General features: G+C 35.3%; 1 protein-coding gene across 1 annotated transcript in view; it reads left to right on the forward strand.

The window, feature by feature from the left end:
• The window catches only part of LOC143041901 (uncharacterized), a 36,032-nt gene that overhangs the window by 6,295 nt on the left and 7,254 nt on the right, over positions 1-22,483 (forward strand). Inside the window, exons 4-5 of the mRNA XM_076214040.1 lie at positions 2,405-2,443; positions 10,093-10,131. Coding sequence (XP_076070155.1) covers positions 2,405-2,443; positions 10,093-10,131 — 78 coding nt within the window. The remainder of the gene's footprint in view (positions 1-2,404; positions 2,444-10,092; positions 10,132-22,483) is intronic.

Here is a 22,483-nt window from a genome sequence, read left to right on the forward strand (position 1 = left end):
CTTAATATAAAGTCAATATTGTTACATTGACTTTTAAATCGGGGCTAAATACGGCCCTTACCTAACTTACTCCTTTCGATATTGATGGACATGTGATTATTAATTGAAGATAAAAAATTAAAGTAATTAAATGGGTATTTGAATATATGGACAAGTTTGAGCGTTTATAAAAGGAAACGTTTATACCTTATATGGACACGAAGGGAATGGACACGTCTGTGCATTCATAAACAGAATACGTTACTGCGCCCTTTTGCAATTGGACATGTTTTGAATTCAGCGATGTCTTATGGACACGTTTGTGGGAACCGGACATATTTGGGTGGAGGGACACGATTCTAAGTGCTACATGTATAATATTTGCTTCTGTCATTGTCTATTGGTGCACGTGTTTTTGCTGCCTTACGATGACAAGCAATTCCTTACCTTTCTGTGAGTTTATATCTTGATTTTTTCGACTTTATCGATTTATGAAATGTGAACATCGGTAAACTATTGTTGCCTTAACTTATCGGGGTTTTCCAAGTGCTCCACGAAACCTCGTTATAAATTATTAACATCTATTTTATCAACAATCAAAGCCGGGCTTCACAGTTATTGTGAAACTGCCTATTCTGGAGGATGGCATGAATCAGATGTGGATACTAAAAAATTCCAAAGATCTTTTAGAGTTCATACAATCTAACTCTCTTTCATCTTGCAATAGTATTAAAACATTTGACTTTCGACACTTTACACAAGTATTCCTGATTTCAACTAAAAGAGAAATTGAAAGAGTTGGTATTGCTTTGTTTCATAAAAAAGAATGGCCAACGTGGGTACAAGTATCTTGTCTTACGGAGGGGTGAATCCTACTTTGTAAAGGATCACTCTGATTCAAACAAAAAATTCTCTGAAACTGACATTATCAAGATGCTTGATTTCTTGATTGACAACATATTTGTTTCGTTCGGAGGACGTGTTTTTCAACAAACTGTCGGCATTCCAATGGGAACCAATTGTGCCCCTCTTCTTGCCGACTTGTTTCTTTATTATTATGAGGCGGACTGCATACAGGGACTTCTTAGGACGACAAATAAGAAGTTAGCAATATCCTTTAACTCTACTTTCCGCTATATAAATGATGTTCTATTTTCACTAAATAATTCAAAATTTGGTGACTATGTTGAACGCATCTATCCCGTCGAACAAGAGATAAAGGATACAACAGATACAGTAAAGTCGGCCTCATATCTTGACTTACATCTAGAAATTGACAATGAGGGTCGGTTGAACACAAAACGTTACGACAAAAGAGATGATTTCAACTTTCCATTTCTAAGTAGCAACATTCCAGCAGCACCCGCATACGGGGTATATATCTCCCAATTGATACGATATTCCCGTGCTTGCATTTCTTATCATGATTTTCTTGATAGAGGGTTGCTGCTCACAAGGAAGCTATTAAACCAAAAGTTCTAAATGGTGAAGTTGAAATCATCCCTTCGTAAATTTTACGGATGCCATCACGAGTTGGTTGACCGTTATAGAATAACCGTTTCACAAATGCTATCGGATATGTTCCTTACGTCGTAACTTCAATCCCTTTTCCTTTCATGAATGTGACCTACCGAATTAGACTATTTCCTGGAGTTGTTATAAAATGAGCAACACAACGGGTGCCACATTGTGGAGCAGGATCTGCTTACCCTTCCGGAGCACCTGAGATCACCCCTAGCTTTTGGTTGGGTTTGTGTTACTTATTCTTTAGTTTTCTATGTTGTGTCATGTGTACTATTGTTTGTTTGCTTGTCTTTTTCATTTTTAGCCATGGCGTTGTCAGTTTATTTTACGATTAATGAGTTTGACTGTCCCTCTGGTATCTTTCGTCCCTCTTTTATCATTGTTTTAAATGATGCATAAAATGATTTACATAAATAATCCTCTTAATTCTTTGCAAGTGATATTTATATTCAAATACATACCTTGTCAAGTCCAAATGTCTTGATGTTTCATAATAATATCATTTAATGAATTCCGTGCGTTTAAACTACTTTTCTTGATTTCTTTCATCAGGAACGCTCAAATTAACACATTTGAAAACCTTCCGTATATGTAAATAACGTGCATATTTGCAAATTGTTAGGTCTACTGATACGTTTTTTTTTTAATCATAGTTTTTTTTTTATTAAAACCTTTTACCTGTAGATACATATTTGTGTAAAGAGTATTTCTTCTAAGTTTTGAAATAATTCAGTCAAATAAGCATTCGCTGAAAATAGAAGCAGTCATTTTATTTATTCATTTATTTCAATTATCATAATAATAATTATTTATGGTTTACTGAATTACCTGCCTTAATGTTCCTTTGCTACCCTTTGACCCTCTTTATATAAACTAATTCCTTTATCTTTGTCTTCTACAGATAAATTAATGATGGAGCGATTAAGAAAGCTTTTTCAAGGTAAATATTCTCATATGGTTGTGGCCTGTTATCTATTTCCGACATGAACCGATATCTTTCGTATCACACTGAATGAAGTTTGATATGAATAAATAATTACATTACATGTGTGTTTCATTATCATAATGTTTTTTTGATTGGATAACAACAACCTCGCGTCATTCTGAAATAAACCTTCATTTCAAAATGAAATGTAACATTCATGATGACACAAACTTCCATAATAAAGTGCAGATGTAACTTAAAGAAAAACTTGATAGAAAGTGTGTTTTCGTGAGCCTAGCAAAATAAAAGTATCTAAAACTATTGAATGCTTCTTTGAGTACTTCTATAGGGTTGTAAAAGCGTTAAACGTGGGCACATTTTCAGAATGAAGCCTCTCGCGCTTCATACAATATGTACTTCGGTCAAGTCTTTAAGACCCCAATAAATTTACAAAAAGAGGCATTCAGTTCTTAAGTGAAAAAAAAACATCAAAGAACCCAAGCTTATAACTTTGTACGACAGACTAGAGTTCTGTCCACATAATACTCATCAGTGACGCTCGAAACCTGCAGTGTGTTACAAAATTGCTATTTTTCCATTAGCCTTACGTTAGGTTAATGATAATTTTCAAAGGTGACATTTGAATAATTGAAACAAAAATACCGAACCCCACGGTAAACTCAAAACTTTTTCGGAGAAGTCAATAAAAACTGATAAAATCAAACGTCATAAATCAACGATTCGTGGGAAAAACAACTGTCTTTTCTATACTTTTATGTTTCTAACATAGCAACACTTCTACTAATAAACAACTAAAACACAAACGTATGTTTGTCGACTAGCTTGCTGCTTGTGTATTTTCTGAGCTGCCGGTTTTATTAAACAAATATGTACAAACATGTCACATCGATACACATTAAAAGTTGTGGCAATCATAATGCCTTCTAATACCTTCTATACTAATATCTAATTGTTTCGTGGCCGTCCAGGAAAAACTACTTTTAGAAACCTGTTTTAACTTTAATGCTAATTTGAACAAACTTATATACTTAGTATTTAAAAAACGTTTCTTAACGTACATGTTAAAAAAAATTTTGATGTTCACTCAAGTAAGGCAGAGCTAGAAATGACCATATATACACCTATCATTTAACACACTAATTTTCCCGCCCAAAAAAATGCATACGCCTTCGAACTACTACGTGAGAAGACAATTAATTCCCGTTACACTTCGTGCCACGGAAATTAGGAAGTCTTCTCTATACTTTTATGTTCCTAACATAGCAACACTTCTACTAATAAACAACTAAAACACAAACGTATGTTTGTCGACTAGCTTGCTGCTTGTGTATATAGAAAACAACAAAGATAGCTAGACTTGCGATTCATAAACCTAATTGATTCGACACTTTTAATATCTGTTTTCAATAGAATCAGCCACAAAACCATCTTTACTAGAATCGCGTTTCCATCTACCATGGCGTTTCCAGCACCTTTCGTTAACGTCAGACTTAGCCACCGCAGTGGCACCCCCAGACCTCAAAGAGTGCAAACCAAGATTTAACTCTGGAGCAACTAATTTCAAACGCTTCAGTATGCATTTTCGAGCTGTGCTATAGCTAATAGGTTTATTAGCCTGAATTAAACCAGACTTATTCTTAGATTTGTACAATGGACGAAACAAATACTTGTCTGAAAAAGTATCTAAATGCAGCATACCAACATTCTTTAAAATAATGTCGTTACACTTCAGATTACTCAACTCACTAAATCTAAGAAAAGCGCTACAACGCAGTAAAATCATAGCCAGATCCCTAACTACTGTTAAATCATTCGACCCTTGAAACATAGAACATAAACTTATCAAATTATCATTGGAGACAGGATCTTTCTTTACAACTGGAGCTTTAGCAGTACGTTTAACCGACTGAACTATATTTTTACAAAGCATTCTCTGTAGGATCTAACTGACCTAACATGTCATGAGCACATTTAATGGAATAAAACACTATTGATTGTACTGTATGTAGCACATGAATTAAGCACATGAACTAAATATAAAGAAACATGAATAGGTGAGGCTGGCAAATAAGTCAAATTATGTTCATGCGAGAATGTTTTCCATTATTTAAAAGCATAATTATATTTTCTAACAGCACTGTCACTTCTGGGATCAAGCGGTCTCGACGAAAAACTATCCACCAAATTATGTAAAGGATGATTCTCTCCGATACCACTATTCTCCACGGCTTCTGTTACAAAATGTCCAAGCGTTAGCTCTGTACAAAAATAGAAAATAAAATCAATCAAATCTGATCTTAAATGCAATCAAGGAAAATTTTATATATTTCCCAAATACACCATTATTTCCCCTTCCGGGAGCAACAGGGCTATTTCTGATTATATGATGCTTGTCTGTTATGAAATATTTCAAATTGCCAAAAATATCATGTAACATCAACCAATAAGATGAAGAATACCACAATGGAACCACCAATGTACAATTTGCCTAATCACTGCAAAGTTTTCTTAAAACCTTACAAACAACATTTGGTGGTGGTACTAACCAATTGTTTTCACCAAACCAATTTTGTGAGAACGCATCAATTGCTTCTGTATTCTTACACCAACATTTATAATTAAATCTCGAACATTTAGACTTGTAATCTGTAGCAATCTTTTTTTTTATTGTATGTCTACCCTATAACTTATATAACATTTGAAATACAGATTCTTTAATACCCTAGTCGTCGCAATCTGAATATCTACTCAGACCATCAGCAATTTTATTTTGTTCTCTTTGAATCCAATGTGGATTAATTTTTATATAGTTCTCTGAACATAAATAATTTAGCTCACAATCAATATTTTGCAGTTCCGATTTTTTGCTACCATTTTTAACTATACTAGTTACATTCTTATTGTCTGTATTCAAATTTAAACAATGGTTTTCTAATCATCTTAACAAACTTTTCACTGTTCTGCTTCAAGCTCACGCCATGTTGAACTTTTACCTCTTTTCAATACTGTCCAACTTCCTACTACAGTATTCAAACTGTTACCTGGTAATTCTAGACCACAGTCAGTCAGAATTTCTAACGAGTCATAGACCGACTCGGCACATATGCCATCAACTGCGGGCACAATATAGCCCACAAAACCTACTTCTGAGGCATCAGTGAACCCCACCAAATCACATACATCTGACTCATGCAGATCATAACCTTGCTCATTTAACTGCATTACTGAATTTAACCAGTATCTGAGCTCCTCGACAACCGGAACTGTCAGAGCAACAAGTGAATTCCAACTTGCCCTTAAGAGTATACAGTTATACAATTCTCTAGTTTTTTAAGCCTAACTAAATTACCTATTAAACACAGCCTGCATTGATATAATCTGACCAACAGTTCCCGCAACAAACTTTGCACTGTGCAAATTTTTTTCTTTTCCGACACAGAAAAGTATTTTACTGATAACATCAACTAATCTGTCTATACGTTCACTTAAAAAAACAAACTCTAAGTTTCCCGAACTCCATATCTCAGACCAAACCTATCCAAGTCAGATTTTGCTGTGGATACCAAACACATTTTTCTTCAGCTATTGAAAAAACAAATTCAGACAAACTAGATCTTATGTACGAGCTAGATCTTTCAGCTGATTGAAAATCATTTGCACCTCCAAGCCCATCATCAAGATACATCATTATCTTCAACCCCTGATTTCTTCAGTATTTTATCACTTCCTTAATAACTTTGGTAAAAATATGACCCGCACTGGCCAGACCAAAAGTAAGAACATTAAAGTACTTTGTTATACCATTGAAATCCCGACTGAAACTCAATAACAGAATAAGTTCTATGTTCCTCTAATATTTCCAAATGGTGATATGCACTTTTAAGGTCATATCTCCTTTTTCAAACAATTCTCTTGCAACTGTACCATCTTCAAATTTAAACCTAAACTATTGTATACATTCGTTGATATGCCTACAGTCCAAAACTAAACGGGGTTTCTTAGATCTACTAAAAGCTACTGTTAAAGAATTAACCACACAAGGTATATCTTTAACTTCTGAAATGCAACCTTTTTCTGTCAATTTTTAAATCTCGCCAATAACGAATTCCCCGTTATCCCTAGCGGATTTATTATTTCTCAATATAACATATTCTGGTAGTACTTTGAATGAAATACCGTATCCCTTTTCTATAACACTTAAAATATACATGCTTGTGCCTATATCTCTCCAGTTGTGTATTGATTTTTCAATTTACCTACAGGTTTGAGTAAACTTGAATTTACCGTTAACTGGCTAGACACCTGTTCGATACGCTCACGCACGAGTAAACAAAAAACTATCATCATTCATGAAATATTTTAAAGACTTATCAGTTAGGTGATTCGTATTCACCTGAAAACTATTATCATATAATAAAATCTGAGCAAATGCTACTTAATTTATTAACATTAAATATTGTATTTTTGTATAGTATTTTTGTATTTTATATGTCATTTATGTACAACGCCATTGAATACATATTGTATATGTAGAAATAGGCGTTTAATTAAGTTTTCATGTTTCAAAAAAAATTAAATAAATTAGTACTTAACTTGCGTTTGTTCTCTGGACATTCAAATTTCCAGTGACCAGGCTTGTAGCAGTTATAGCCAACTCCGGGCCTCCCACTTGCTTTTCCATTTGTATCACTAAAAGTTACAGTTGAAGTTGGCCTGCTATACGGCGTTGGTCTTTTCTTCTTAGCTTTCTCTGCTTTTGCTTTCCTTTCCGCTCGTGTCTGCGCTCTCAGAATTTTACGAACATCCCTTCCATTTGTAACAATAAATCATTCTGTGATATTCGAATTTTCTCCCCGCTAACACTATTCTCGATGTCCGGATCCATCATGGCACTCAGAAAAATTTTGATGTTCACTCAAGTAAGGCAGAGCTAGAAATGACCATATATACACCTATCATTTAACACAATAATTTCTCCCGCCCCAAAAAAATTCATACGCCTTCGAACTACTACGTGAGAAGACAATTAATTCCCGTTACACTTCGTGCCACGGAAATTAGGAAGTTAACTCCCCCCTTTGAATAAAGGTTGATCATAGTACAGTTATTTTGACAAAATTCGGATGACACATGCACAGAGAATATTGATTGATTCTAAATGCTTATTATAACCATTAAATAGCTCAACCATACCAAAGACTTGTACATATATGTGACTTGTTTTTGTTCTATTATAATGCCATTATTTTATTGTTTTATTATAATTATGAAAATACTTTGAAATGTTTTTCTAACTCTTCCTGTGTGACGTCTACATTCTGACGTCTAACACGCGACTCTACTCTAAAGTGGATGTGAACCTTGCCATTCAGTCACAGGATTTCAAATATTTCAAATCTTTATGTGTTGATTTAAAATACATATACGTATAAGTAAGCAATGAATGTGGTCGTTAAATTTGATAGATGCTTTTTGTGCTTCTTAGTTAAATATGTGTTTGGGTTTTTTTTTTGTTCTAATTAAGATTGTGACATGGTGATGACTGATGTACCACAGTTTTGACCATTTTACCTAGTATGTCTGTTGATCACGCGTCGTTGTACGTGTAATGGAATTTGATGCGATGCTGGGTCTTCTAAGGGCTCCACGAAACCTCTTTCTAAATTATTAACATCTATTTTATCAGCAATCAAAGACGGGCTTCAAAGTTATTGTGAAACTGCCTATTCTAGAGGTGGCGTGAATCAGATGTGGATACTTAAAAATTCCAAAGATCTTTTAGAGTACATACAATCTAACTCTCTTTCATCTTGTAACAGTATTAAAACATTTGACTTTTCTACTCTTTACACAAGTATTCCACATTCCAAACTAAAAGACAAATTGAAAGAGTTGGTATTACTTTGCTTCATAAAAAAGAATGGCCAACGTAGATACAAGTATCTTGTCTTAGGGAGGGATAAATCATACTTTGTAAAGAATCACTCTGATTCAAACAAAAAATTCTCTGAAACCGATATTATCAAGATGCTTGATTTCTTGATTGACAACATATTTGTAACGTTCGGAGGACGTGTTTTTCAACAGACTGTCGGCATCCCAATGGGAACAAACTGTGCCCCTCTACTTGCCGACTTGTTTCTTTATTATTATGAGGCTGACTTCATGCAGGAACTTCTTAGGAAGAAAGATAAGAAGTTAGCAATATCCTTTAACTCTACTTTCCGCTATATAGATGACGTTCTTTCACTAAACAATTCAAAATTTGGTGACTATGTGGAACGCATCTATCCCATCGAATTGGAGATAAAGGATACTACAGATACAGTTAAGTCGGCTTCATATCTTGACTTACATCTAGGAATTGACAATGAAGGTCGGTTGAAAACAAAACTTTACGACAAAAGAGATGATTTCAGCTTTCCAATTGTGAACTTTCCATTTCTAAGTAGCAACATTCCAGCAGCACCTGCATACGGGGTATATATCTCCCAATTGATACGATATTTCCGTGCTTGCATTTCCTATCATGATTTTCTTGATAGAGGGTTACTGCTCACAAGGAAGCTATTAAACCAAGAGTTCCAAAGGGTGAAGTTGAAATCATCCCTTCGTAAATTTTACGGACGCCATCACGAGTTGGTTGACCGTTATGGAATAACCGTTTCAAAAATGATATCGGATATGTTCTTTACGTCGTAACTACAATCCCTTCCCTTTCATGAATGTGACCTACCGAATTAGACTATTTACCGGATTTGTAATCACATAAGCAACACGACGGGTGCCACATTGTGGAGCAGGATCTGCTTACCCTTCCGGGGCACCTGAGATCACCCCTAGTTTTTGGTGGGGTTCGTGTTGTTTATTCTTTAGGTTTCTATGTTGTGTCATGTGTACTATTGTTTTTCTGCTTGTCTTTTTCATTTTTAGCCATGGCGTTGTCAGTTTGTTTTAGATTTATGAGTTTGACTGTCCCTTTGGTATCGTTCGTCCCTCTTTCATAGAAGTGAGAGGTTAAGCGCTACAAAACCAGGTTCAATCCACTTTTTTCCTGTACCAAATCAGGAATATGACAGTTGTTGTCCATTCGTTTGATGTATTTTACCATTTGATTATGTCATTTGATTAGAGACTTTCCGTTTTGATTTTTCCTCGGAGTACAGTATTTTTGTGATTTTACTTTTCACATTGTGTATTCAACACATGATAATTATATTATATTAAAAAAAATGACTGTCTTATGAGGTGGAAGGAAATAACACTTTATAAATGTGTGCGTTCTACATATAAAAAAAGGAAGATGTGGTATGATTGTCTTATCATGCTTATCTTGGTAAACCTTCATCCGGAACGCAACAATCTGAACATTTGAAAGCTTTCTGTATAACAAGTGCATATATACGTCATGTGTATGGGAGATAGCAGCGGTGTACTGAAATCTTCTGTGAAAAATCGTTGCTTTTCCTCACGAATCCTCAAATGAATGCAATATTTGAGTAATGTGAAAATTTCTTGTTGAGATATTGCCAAGTTATATAAATATTATTTTCCTTCCTTTATTTTACATTAATTAATGAGAATAATTCATTCAATATGAACTATTTGATGAACTTCATACCTTTTATCTTTATTTTTGACAGATGGATATGAGCAGGAAATTAATGAAAGAATACGGAAAGGTAAAAACAGTAATAATTAACTCATGTGTACTTACACAAACCATATTTATATATAAAAAGATATGATATGAGTGCCAATGAGACAACCCTCCATCCAAGTCACAGTGTGTAAAATTAAACTATTATAGGTCAAGGTACGGCTGATACGGTGCTTTTTGTCCGCGATTTGCTTTTTGTCCGCTTTTGCTTTTTGTCCGATTATTTTGCTTTTTGTCCGATACTTTTGCTTTTTGTCCGTTGCTTTTTGTCCGTTTTGCTTTTTGTCCGATAATTTTGCTTTTTGTCCGATACTTTTGCTTTTTGTCCGTTGCTTTTTGTCCGTTTTGCTTTTTGTCCGATAATTTTGCTTTTTGTCCGACACTTTTGCTTTTTGTCCGTTCTTTTTGTCCGTTTTGCTTTTTAGCTCACCTGGACCATAGGACTAAGTGAGCTTTTCTCATTTTCTCATTATTCGTCGTCGTCATTAATTTTTACAAAAATCTTCTCTTCTGAAACTACTGGCAAAATTAAAGCAAACATGGCCAAAATCATCCTTAGGGTATTTAGTTTCAAAAAAGTATCCGATGACCCCGCCCAATAATTAAGATGGCCGCAATGTCTAAAAGAAGAGCATCGCATAAAATGTAGATTTTGGCTTATATATCTGAAACAAAACCATAGAGACAATCTAACAAGGGATAAGAACATTTCGCCTCATAAAATAATGTGGACCAGTCAGAACTTTTCATGTGGGACAATATGAGCTCTTAATTTAAAAAAAAGTGGGACAATCGGGAATTAGCCCTACAGACTTGAGCAATTCTAAAATAAACACTGTTGATGTATCTCTTTTAAATTTTCTATTAAAAAGTGTTTTACATTTACGAATGCACTATATTGTATCTGTATGTAAAATATTAAACGCATTTATTTCGTGATAGAAATTAAGTAAATGCTTAAGTAACCATTTTATTACTTTTCCCCCTCTTTTCGAGTTTGTCAAACAAAAATAAACTACTTTGTTGAAAATGCTGTAGTGTTAACCAAAGTTTCCTTAATCTTATTACTTGAATAACCTCGAACTTCCTCGTCATTTGGATATAGTTGCTAAATAATTCCGAAATGTATGGATTAATACAGTTTATCTAAATAAATAGCTACACATGTATTACGTAAACTTTGTGATAGTGTTCCAAAAATGAAGTTTGTTTGTTTGTTATATTTGTAATATTTGTAATGTTTAAGAAAAATAAAGTTGTTGGAAATATGACGAAAATGTTACCAGACTTAAAAAAGTTTTTTTTTAACTGAAATGTTGCAAAATATTTTGGAGCGACTGTCAATCGGCCATTCGCATATAAGTGCAAATGGTGACTATATATTATTAGCGGGAAGAAGAAACTGTGCGTTTAAGCAATAAAATGTCGTAAATGTGTGCACTTCCACATGTAGAAAACGCCGACACCATTTAACATAATGATAAAACTATTCAAACGAGAAAACTATTGATTTACAAAACACTATACGACAAACAAATACAGAAACAAACAACAACTTTTGAATTACAGATTGAAACTCCGTTCCTGACTTATTCGTATGATTATCATATATAATATTTAGCGCGGTTAAACTTCAATTTAGAATTTCAATAACGAAACCATCACTCAAGGATTATTTGATTTGATAAATTTCTAAACTATTCTAAAGTTTCGAGCATATAAAAAAGAAGATGTGGTATGATTGCCAATGAGACAACTATCCACAAAAGACCAAAATGACACAAACATTAACAACTATAGGTCACCGTACGACCTTCAACAATGAGCAAAGCCCATACCGCATAGTCAGCTATAAAGGCCCCGATAAGACAATGTAAAACAATTCAAACGAGAAAACTAACGGCCTTATTTAAGTAAAAAAATGAACGAAAAACAAATATGTAACACATAAACAAACGACAACCACTGAATAACAGGCTCCTGACTTGGGACAGGCACAGATTTAAATAATGTGCCGGAGTTAAACATATTAGCGGGATCCCAACCCCCCCCCCCCCTAACCTGGGACAGTGGTATAACAGTACAACATAAGAACGAACTATAAAAATCAGTTGAAAAAGGCTTAACTCATCAGATAGACACAAATACAAGTGGACGTGGCCGGGTACTTATACATCCCGACACAAAAAGTCACAATGAACAGATCTGAGAGTACGCGCAGTTATCTGACAGCTATTTCAAAGCCACTAACAACTAATAAAAAGTCATGCCTCTGAGACTTAACGTTCGTTTAAGTCTTTGAATATCCCATGTATTCTACAAATTGGTGTACGTACACCATTGCTCACACGTTTGAGGATGACAGACTAACTTACGACCAGAATGAATAAGAATTAGTCTATATAACAAGATCTAAAATATTTCTAGTGTAAAAGACTTTAACCTCGCCACATTATTTATGTATGTGCCTGTACCAAGTCAGGAGCCTGTATATTCAGTGGTTGTCGTTTGTTTATGTGTTACATATTTGTTTTTTCATTTATTTTTTTGACATAAATAAGGCCGTTAGTTTTCTCGTTTGAATTGTTTTACATTGTCTTGTCGGGGCCTTTTATAGCTGACTATGCTGTATGGGCTTTCCTCATTGTTGAAGGCCGCACGGTGACCTAATGCTGTTAATGTCTGTCATTTTGGTCTTTTGTGGATAGTTGTCTCATTTGCAATAATACCACATCTTCTTTTTTATAAGAATGCCAACTCCTCACACGTACAATTATTACTTCATTTTCTTTTTTTCACTCATCTAATTATTATATCTATTTTAATTCAATATTGTATCCATATAAATGTATATGAACGCTTACATATATATAATTATTGCGATATCATATATAAGAGAGAGGCAAAGTGTACCAAAGGATAATCACACTAAAAAGGGTTGAAACAAACCAACAAAGCCGCAGCTGAATGAAAAACAACAAGATACACAACAGTCCACAAAACAAATGGTCCGAGAACACAATTAATTCGTAGTGCATTTCTTTTAGAACATAAATGAAAATTTAAAAAATCCCACCTGCGCTTTCTCAATGAAACTTTTACAGTGTGTTGTACTAATTTTGGGACAAATTATATCAAAATTATAGAAAACTTCATCGCGTCTAACTCAAAATATGGACAATTTTGTGTTTAGGGTGTCTTGAAATCTTTTGACAGCTTCCGAAGTGCTAATTTTAACCTTTTTCAGCTGGACCAAATCACTACTTTCCTGTAAAATTCTGGACCCAAATTTTTTTACAGTGTAATTTCACCCCCCCCCCCCCCCTTACTTACAATGTGAGGCATTAAACAAGGAGAAATAAATTTGGAAGGGGTATAAAAATTATTGGCAAGTAACCCACTGTTATCACTAGGGACTAATAACGAAAATCAAGGGACGACAATTGTGGTCTCGGACGAAATCATTGAAATTTAAAATCTGAGCAACAAGAACCAATGCAACTGTGATGATGTATGGTTAACTGGAAGAGTAAGATAATCCTGCTCCGTCCATTAAGTTTTAAAAAGTCATGTATTAAACTCAAACTCTCGAACACGTTGTCTTGGAAGATCTTTATTCCAAGGGGGTCCTTAATAGTTGCTTTTTGATAATCCTATAAGGAGTTTATAATTTAACTCCTTGCGAACACTTTCATAAGGAACGAAAATTCCTATCTGCATCTTTTTGAAAAGATTGTAAATATTGTTTAAATTAAATAGGGTATCCCATTTCAAACCCAGCGTCTCGGAAAATCTCATTTTAGGGCACTAGACAATGATTAAATGTAGTAATTCGATAATAATACATGGATTTCTCGCGAAAACATCGTCAAGGCGAAATTTAAAGTTTGTCTTGGCTGATTGAAGAAATTTCACAATAAAAACTGAAACGCAAAAACGCAAAAACGCATAAAGATGTTTATTCAGGACAATAACTTAAATAAAACAACAGCAGAAATACATATAATGTATCACCAATGGAGGTTGTAAAATACTGTAGGTGATACTTAAACGTAATGTTCTATTTATTTTTTTTTGTCGTTAAGGGGACTGGAGGGTATTAATCCATTATTTTTTAAATATACATGTAGGATTTTGCTTGTTTTTCTATAGATGAACTTTTATCATATACTAAATAGAAAAATCAAATAAAAACATGGGGTTATCGTTCACTTAAGCTCACAATCTGCCCTCGAAAGAAGCAACCATTTTTGTTAAGGTACTTTTTTTTAAGTTGAACTAATAGGAGAAATAGAGAGATATATATATCGAAATAAAAAAAGAACTAAATTACAGAAATCGATTTAATTTTACAACTGTTTAGTTTACGTAAAGCATATTTGAAAAATATCTATAGGTCACCGATGAGTTGAAAAAGATATTTTAATTCTAATGCCAAAACAAAATGTCATTATTGCACTAAAGGGAGACAATTTGGAGCTTTTACAGTGATATAAACATTTGAAAAATAAATCTGAGGCCAAAATCATTCGATTTTTTTGCAGCTAAAATATTGGTAAAACATTTGAAAAAATACTGATCTGTATAAAATTTACACAAAAGTAAACGAATGAAAGCCACTGGAATGCAGTCCAGGACTCGGATAAATAAGCACATTTAAACAAGAGTGCACACACTGAAATGTCTCGCCTACTTTACTCATCATTAATATTATGTTGATAGCCCTAAGTATAAAGATTTATTACAACTGCCACATAAACTTAACATTAACCAAGATAGCTAAACAAAGACCAAATGAATTATGAAAATGAGGTAAAGGTCAGACGAACCATACCAGGCAGACATGAACAGCTAACAATTCTTCGATACAACAAATATACTTGACCTATTACTTATAGTTTAAGAAAAACAGACCAAAACACAAAAACTTAACACTGTGCAATGAACCGTGAAATTGAGGTCATGGTCAAATAAAACCTGGGAGACTTATATATAGATCATAAGATATTTTCATGCACCAAATATAGTGACCTTTGGCATATAATATTAGATAAAAAGACCAAAACTCAAAAACTGAACTTTGACCACTGAACCATGAAAATGAGGTCAAGGTCAGATGATATCTTCCCGCTGGACATGTACACCTTACAATCATTCCATACAACAAATATTGTAGACTCATTGCATAAAGTATGAGAAAAACAGACCAAGACAGAAAAATTTAACTATAACCACTGAACCGTGAAAATGAGGTCAAGGTCAGATGACACCTGCCAGTTGGACATGTACACCGTACAGTCCTTCCATACACCGAATATACTAGCCCTGTTGCTTATAGTATCTGAGATGTGGACTTGACCACCAAAACTTATTCTAACCTTTGTTCACTGATCCACGAAATGAAGTCGAGGTCAAGTGAAAACTGTGTGACGGGCATGAGTACCTTGCAAGGTACGCACATACCAAATATAGTTATCCTATTACTTATAATAAGAGAGAATTCAACATTACAAAAATTCTGAACTTTTTTTTCAAGTGATCACTGAACCATGAAAATGAGGTCAAGGACATTGGACATGTGACTGACAGAAACTTCGTAACATGAGGCATCTATATACAGAGTATGAAGCATCCAATTCTTCCACCTTCTAAAATATTAAGCTTTTCAGAAGTTAACTTACGCCGCCGCCGCCGCCGCCGCCGGATCACTATTCATATGTCGAGCTTTCTGCAACAAAAGTTACAGGCTCGACTAAAATGACAGGTTATATGAACTGAGTGGCAATAAAAGCACAAGTCTAACACTTGCTTTTTAAAAAATTAAAATCTTTATTTAAAATGGTCATCTTTAAACAAACAAAAATTGAATATGAAAATTTACAATTCCAACAATAGATCGATATTAAACAGAAATGTTTCATTATCATTTTTCGGCTACAATTGGTATATGAACCATCCAAATGTCAAAATATCAACATAGAGTATTTACAAAGAATGTTTCTGTTATGTTGTGCAACTAAATCTCTACAGCAAATGGTAGTGACAACACTAGATGTTAATTAGGATCCAGCGAAAAGCCAGGCTTTTGTCCACGAAGGTAGCAAATTGTCGGTGTGACTATCGCTGACGGCTTTTGGTAACACACGATATGGTTGTTGGTCATGTTGTTATCACCAAGGGAAGGTCATCGTGCTCTTAATTTCCACACAAACTGATATAGCTCCAAAGGTTTAACAATGAACACCAATGGACACTCATGTCAATTGGAAGGCCATGCGGAATCAATATCGGAGATGTTAAAGACAAATGCATCGGTCATGCTGGGCTTTTGTTGCTTAATGTCTAAATGGACATGGCCTATAATTAAAAGATCCTTTTGCGGAATTTGTGGATTATTTGGTCAACTGTATACAGTCTACGAGCAATTGCATCATGGGAAAAGCCTCATTAGATAAACCCCAATTTGTTTGTAATTGGTTGTCAGAAAGACCTGGCATATAGTCTTATATTTATTGAACTTACTTACTTACAATAAGGGATAAGCCAGCGAGTAAGTCAGCAAAGGGTTAGGGAAGTACCTTGGTATATAAAAAAGTCGAAATAAACAATTGCCGGCTGGCCAAGAGATTCTCCACGTGGGGTATGATGCCAGAGGTAGAAGTAGGCATTGCCTTAAAAAAGGCACAGATCACTTAGGCCCAAGACCCGTACGAGTTTGACAACAATGAATTAAAAGGGTAAGGTGGTACCTCTGTTTGCAACGAAGTCGAAATACACTTTAATAATTGCCGGCTGGCCAAACTAAAAGATTCTCCACGTAGGCCATTTTACCAGAGATAGAGGAGGGCATTGCCATACAAATTTCTTATAGCACTTATGCCCTAGACCCGTACGAGTTTGACAATAATGAATCAAAAGGGGGAGATGGTACCTCTGTTTACAACAAAGTCGAAATAAAGTATTGCCGGCTGGCCAAACTAAGAGGTTCTCTACGTAGGCCATTTTACCAGAGATAGATATGGTAATTGCCTTTAAAATGGCATATAACACTAATTCCAAAGACCTGTACGATTTTGCCTGCAAGGGGTTAAAAATAAAAGGTGTTACCTTTGTTTACAACGAAGTCGAAATAAACCTCTACCTCTGGTATAATGATCCACGTAGAGAATCCCGGAGTTTGGCCTACCGGCTACAGTTATTTTGACTTTAATGTGAACAGAGGTACCACCTCCTCATTTTAGCTCTTTACTGACAAACTCGTACGGGTATATGCCATATAAGTGCTATAGGCTATTTTAAAGGCAATGACCACCTATACCTCTGGTAGCATGGCCCATGATGTGAATCTCGTAGTTTGAACAGCCGGCAATATTTCATAACGACTTTGCGATATACTAGAACACCCTCCTTTCCCTTTGCTGGCATAAGTGCTATAAACCATTTTAAAGGCAAGGCCCACCTCTACCTCTGGTATCATGATAAACGTGGATCATCTTTTATTTTTGGCCATCCGGCAATAGTTTATTTCGACTTTGTTATATACCAGGGTACCCTCCTTACCCTTTGCTGACAAACTCGTACATATCAATGGAATAAGAAGTATGGGCCATTTTAGATGCAATGTCCACCACTACCTTTGTTATAATGGCCTATGTTGAGAATTTCTTTGTTTGGCCAGCCGGCAATAATTCATTTCGACTTCGTTGTAAACATAGATACCACCTCCCCCTTTTAACACTTTGCTGAAGCACTGGTACGGGTCTACGGCATAAGTGGCCATTTTTGAGGCTATGGCCACTTCTACCTCTGGTATCATGGCCCATGTGGAGAATCTCTTCGTTTAGCCAGCCAGCAATAGTTTATTTCGACTTTGTGATATACTTAGGTACCCCCCTTACCGTTTGCTGATTAACTTACACGGGTCTGGGACATACGTGTTATGGCTATGTTAGAGGTAATGCCTACCTCATCCTCTGATATAATACCCCGCGTATAGAATCTCTTAGTTAGGCCAGTCGGCTTAATTTATATTTTCGTTGTAAAAAGAGGCATCGCATCCCCCCTTTAACCTTTTGCTGACAAACTCGTACAGGTCTAGGGCGTTAGTTTTATCAGCCATTTAAAAGGCAATGCACACATTCAACCTAGAATTAATGGCCAACTTGGAGAATCTCGTACTTAAGCAAGCCGGCAATAATTTATTTCGACTTCTTTGTAAACAGAGGTTCCAACTCCCTTTTAAACCCTTTGATGATACCGCGTACTTCTCTAGGGAATAAGTGATTTAGGCCATTTTAGAGGCAATGACAACCTCTACCTCTGGTATCATGGCCCACGCGGAGAATCTCTTAGCCATCCAGCAATAGTTTAGTTCGACTTTATTATATACTAGGGTACCAACCTTACACTTTGCTGACTAACTCGTACAGGTCTAGGTCATACGTGCTCATGGTCATTTTATAGAGGCAATCCCTTCCTCTGCCTCTCATATTATGGCCCGCGTGGATAATTTCTTAGTTTAGCCAGCGGGCAACAGTTTATTTCAACTTCGTTATATACCGGGCTAATTCATCCCCCTTTTAACTCATTGTTGACAAACTCGTTCGGGTCTATAGCATAAGTGCTATGAGCCATTCTTAAGAGAATGACTACTCCAACATCTAGTATAAGGGCGCACCTAAAAATGTCTTAGTTTGGGCAGCCGTCACTATTTTTGGTGGACGGTGTGATATACTAGAGTATTCCCCTTACCCTCTTCTGACCAACTCGTACGGGTCGAGGACATAAGTACCATGGCCCATGGACCATTTAAGAGGCACTGCCTACCTATACCTCTGGTATAATGGCCAACGTGGAGAATCTCTTAGTTTGAAGAGCTGGCAATAATGAGGTTTATTTTTACTTCGTGATATACCGGCGAAACTCATGCCCCTTTTAATTCGTTGCTGATAAACTCGTGTAGATCCAGGACATAAGTGCTATAAGCCATTTATAAGGGTTTGACTACCTCTTCTTCTGGTATAATGGCCTACCTGGAGTATGTCTTAGTTTAGCCAGCTTTCAATAGTTGTTTTTTAGACTTAGGGATATACAAGAGTATTCCCCTTGCCCTCTGTTGACCAACACCTACGGGTCTAGGATATTAGTGCTTCGAGCCATTTTAGAGGTAATGCGATATATTGTAAAAGACATGAAATTTCATGTACAAATCATTTATAATGTGAGTATGGTCTGTATTTAACTCCTAAAAGGACATGGTATTTTGAAGTTCAAAATGAAACCTGCCAAAAATATACACATTTTATATCGGACATAAAGCAAAATTATCGAACAAAAAGCAAAACGGACAAAAAGCAACGGACAAAAAGCAAAAGTTTCGGACAAAAAGCAAAATAATCGGACAAAAGGCAAAACGGACAAAAAGCAACGGACAAAAAGCAAAAGTTTCGGACAAAAAGCAAAATAATCGGACAAAAGGCAAAACGGACAAAAAGCAACGGACAAAAAGCAAAAGTTTCGGACAAAAAGCAAAATTATCGGACAAAAAGCAAAAGCGGACAAAAAGCGAATTGCGGACAAAAAGCACCGTATCATACGGCCTTCAACACATTGGTTCACTCTGAACAGCAAGCTATAAATGGCGCTTGGGTTATTGTATAAATCAATGAGAGAATTTTCCCCCGTTTTTTTTCTCACTGTTGTTGTTTAAGGCAACAAAACGAAAACATGTTACCTTTGGTCCTTAGAATATATGATTATTACAGGAAAATGTTGTGCTTTACAATGCGCATGTTTGTGTCATTTAGAACACACTGAAAGTTATTACCAGAAAACAGAAATGCTTCTATTTGTTTCAGGCTACAAATTCAAATAACCGTATTATATTTGCCTCTTGTTTTCGCATTTCATAACTGATACTAGAATACTATTCTAAACAAGGAGACACACATATCTTCACTATACATAAAACCTAGAACCCTAGTATATAGTATTACAATCTACTGATTGTTATCACATTTATGTAAAACACCATTCCTCGGTCAGTCAGTTTATCCGTTCATCGTCATTTTTCATATTTATATCTTGAACTAATTGATACTTTTTACAGAACCTAACTCGCATGATGTACTTTTGCAACTCATATTTTATCTTTCATCCAACTGATGTTTGGGCTTTTCATATATTTTTATGAAGTACTGTCATATTCGAACACTACAGCACGCATATGTAAGTTTCTCTCAACGCCTAACGACATTTTAATGAAACTGTCTGAGAATCTTAACCACACGATGTAGTTATGCATATCCTTTATTGCCCTCCCCCCCCCCCCCCCCCCCCCCCACCCACAGAACGTGTGCGGGGACATGGAAATACCGTCCGTCCGTCCGTTTGGTCGAGTTAGCGTTATCACATGTACAATTCCTTCCAAATTTTAATGAATCAAATATCATAGGTTTATATCAGCAATGACTTGAACAAGTTCGAAAACCAGTGCCGATGAAATTTTCTTAAAACAGATATGTTCCTTGGAAACATTTTTGTGTTGTTGAAAATTACAACGTTAGCGTTATCATGTGTACAATTCAGGTCAGATTTGTTTATATTTATTTCATAGGTTTATATATAAGCAATGTCTCGTACGAGTTCGAAAATCGGTGCAGATAAATTACTTTTTAGAGTTATGTTCCTTGGAAACATTAATTATATTGAAAATTATATCGTTATAGCGCTCTCATTTCTACAATTCTTGCCAGATTTTTATGAAACTTATAATTATATCTTAGTTTATATAATATATGATAGCAATGTCTTGGACGTGTTCGAAAATCATTAAAAGAGTTAGGCCCTTGGAAATATTAGAAAATAGCATCCTTAATGCTCTGGTGTTTAATTCTCGCCAGATTTTAATGAAACAGGCGCAAAAGATACAGGAGGGCCATTCAAGTAATCGGATGACTTCGAAAATCCGTGCCTATCATTTTTTTTTTTAAAGAGTTCTACCCCTTGGAAATATTTAAAGGAAAAATGCATTGTTAGCGCTCTCATATATACAATTCTTGCTAGAATTTTATGAAACGAAACTCAAATCGTAGGCTTATATTAGCAATATCTTGGACATATTTGAAAATCAGTCCCAATCAAAATATGTTGAAAGAGTTATGCCCCTCGGAAACACTAATTATATGGAAAATTGCCTTATTGCGCGCTCTTATGTGTACAATTCTTTGCTGAATTTTATCAAATTTAAATTATAGGATTATATGATCGATGTTCTTGAGATGAAATTACAATGCCGTCCGATCAACTATTTTTAAAAGGGTTAGGCTCCTTGAATATATTATTTTTAAGGAAAATAGCAATGTTATTGCTCCCATTTGTTTGATATTGACAGATTTTTATGAAACTTATATCATAGGTTTTTATCAGCAATATTAATCATATAGAAAATTGCCTTAAAATAAGGATCAAACTACTTTATTTCTTGAAAATTAAGCAAGTGACTTGACATACATACACATCAGGTTAGTCAAATAGTTTGTAATGGTGTCGGTAAAACTTAGTATCCATTCTAGATTTTTACTGCACAAGTCTTGATTAGTTTTCGTTTTAGGAGCAAAGGGCCAAGTGAGCTTTTCTCATCACTTGGCGTCCGTCGTCCGTCGTCGTCCGTCGTCCGTCGTCCTCTGAAACTACAGGGCCAAATCAAACCAAACTTGGCCACAATCATCATTGGGGTATCTAGTTTAAAAAATGTGTGGCGTGACCCGGTCAACCAACCAGGATGGCCGCCACGGCTAAAAATAGAACAAAGGGGTAAAATGCAGTTTTTGGCTTATAACTCAAAAACCAATCGGTTGTTGGGTTGCTGCCCCTGAATTGGTAATTTTGAGGAAATTTTGCTGTTTTTGGTTATTATCTTGAATATTATTATAGATAGAGATAAACTGTAAACAGCAATAATGTTCAGCAAAGTAAGATCTACAAATAAGTCAAATGACCAAAATGGTCAGTTGACCCGTTTAGGAGTTATTGTCCTTTATAGTCAATTTTTAACCATTTTTCGTTAATTAAAGTAATCTTTTACAAAAATCTTCTCCTCTGAAACTACTGGGCCAAATTAATCCAAACTTGGCCACAATCATCTTTGGGGTATCTAGTTTAAAAAATGTGTGGCGTGACCTGGTCAACCAACCAAGATGGCCGCCACGGCTAAAAATAGAACAAAGGGGTAAAATGCAGTTTTTGGCTTATAACTCAAAAACCAAAGCATTTTGAGGAAATCTGACAGAATAAAAATGTTTATCAGGTCAAGATCTATCTGCCCTGAAATTTTCAGATGAATCAGTCAATCGGTTGTTGGGTTGCTGCCCCTG

Source organism: Mytilus galloprovincialis, chromosome 8, assembly GCF_965363235.1.
Source record: "Mytilus galloprovincialis chromosome 8, xbMytGall1.hap1.1, whole genome shotgun sequence".
NCBI lineage: Eukaryota > Metazoa > Mollusca > Bivalvia > Mytilida > Mytilidae > Mytilus > Mytilus galloprovincialis.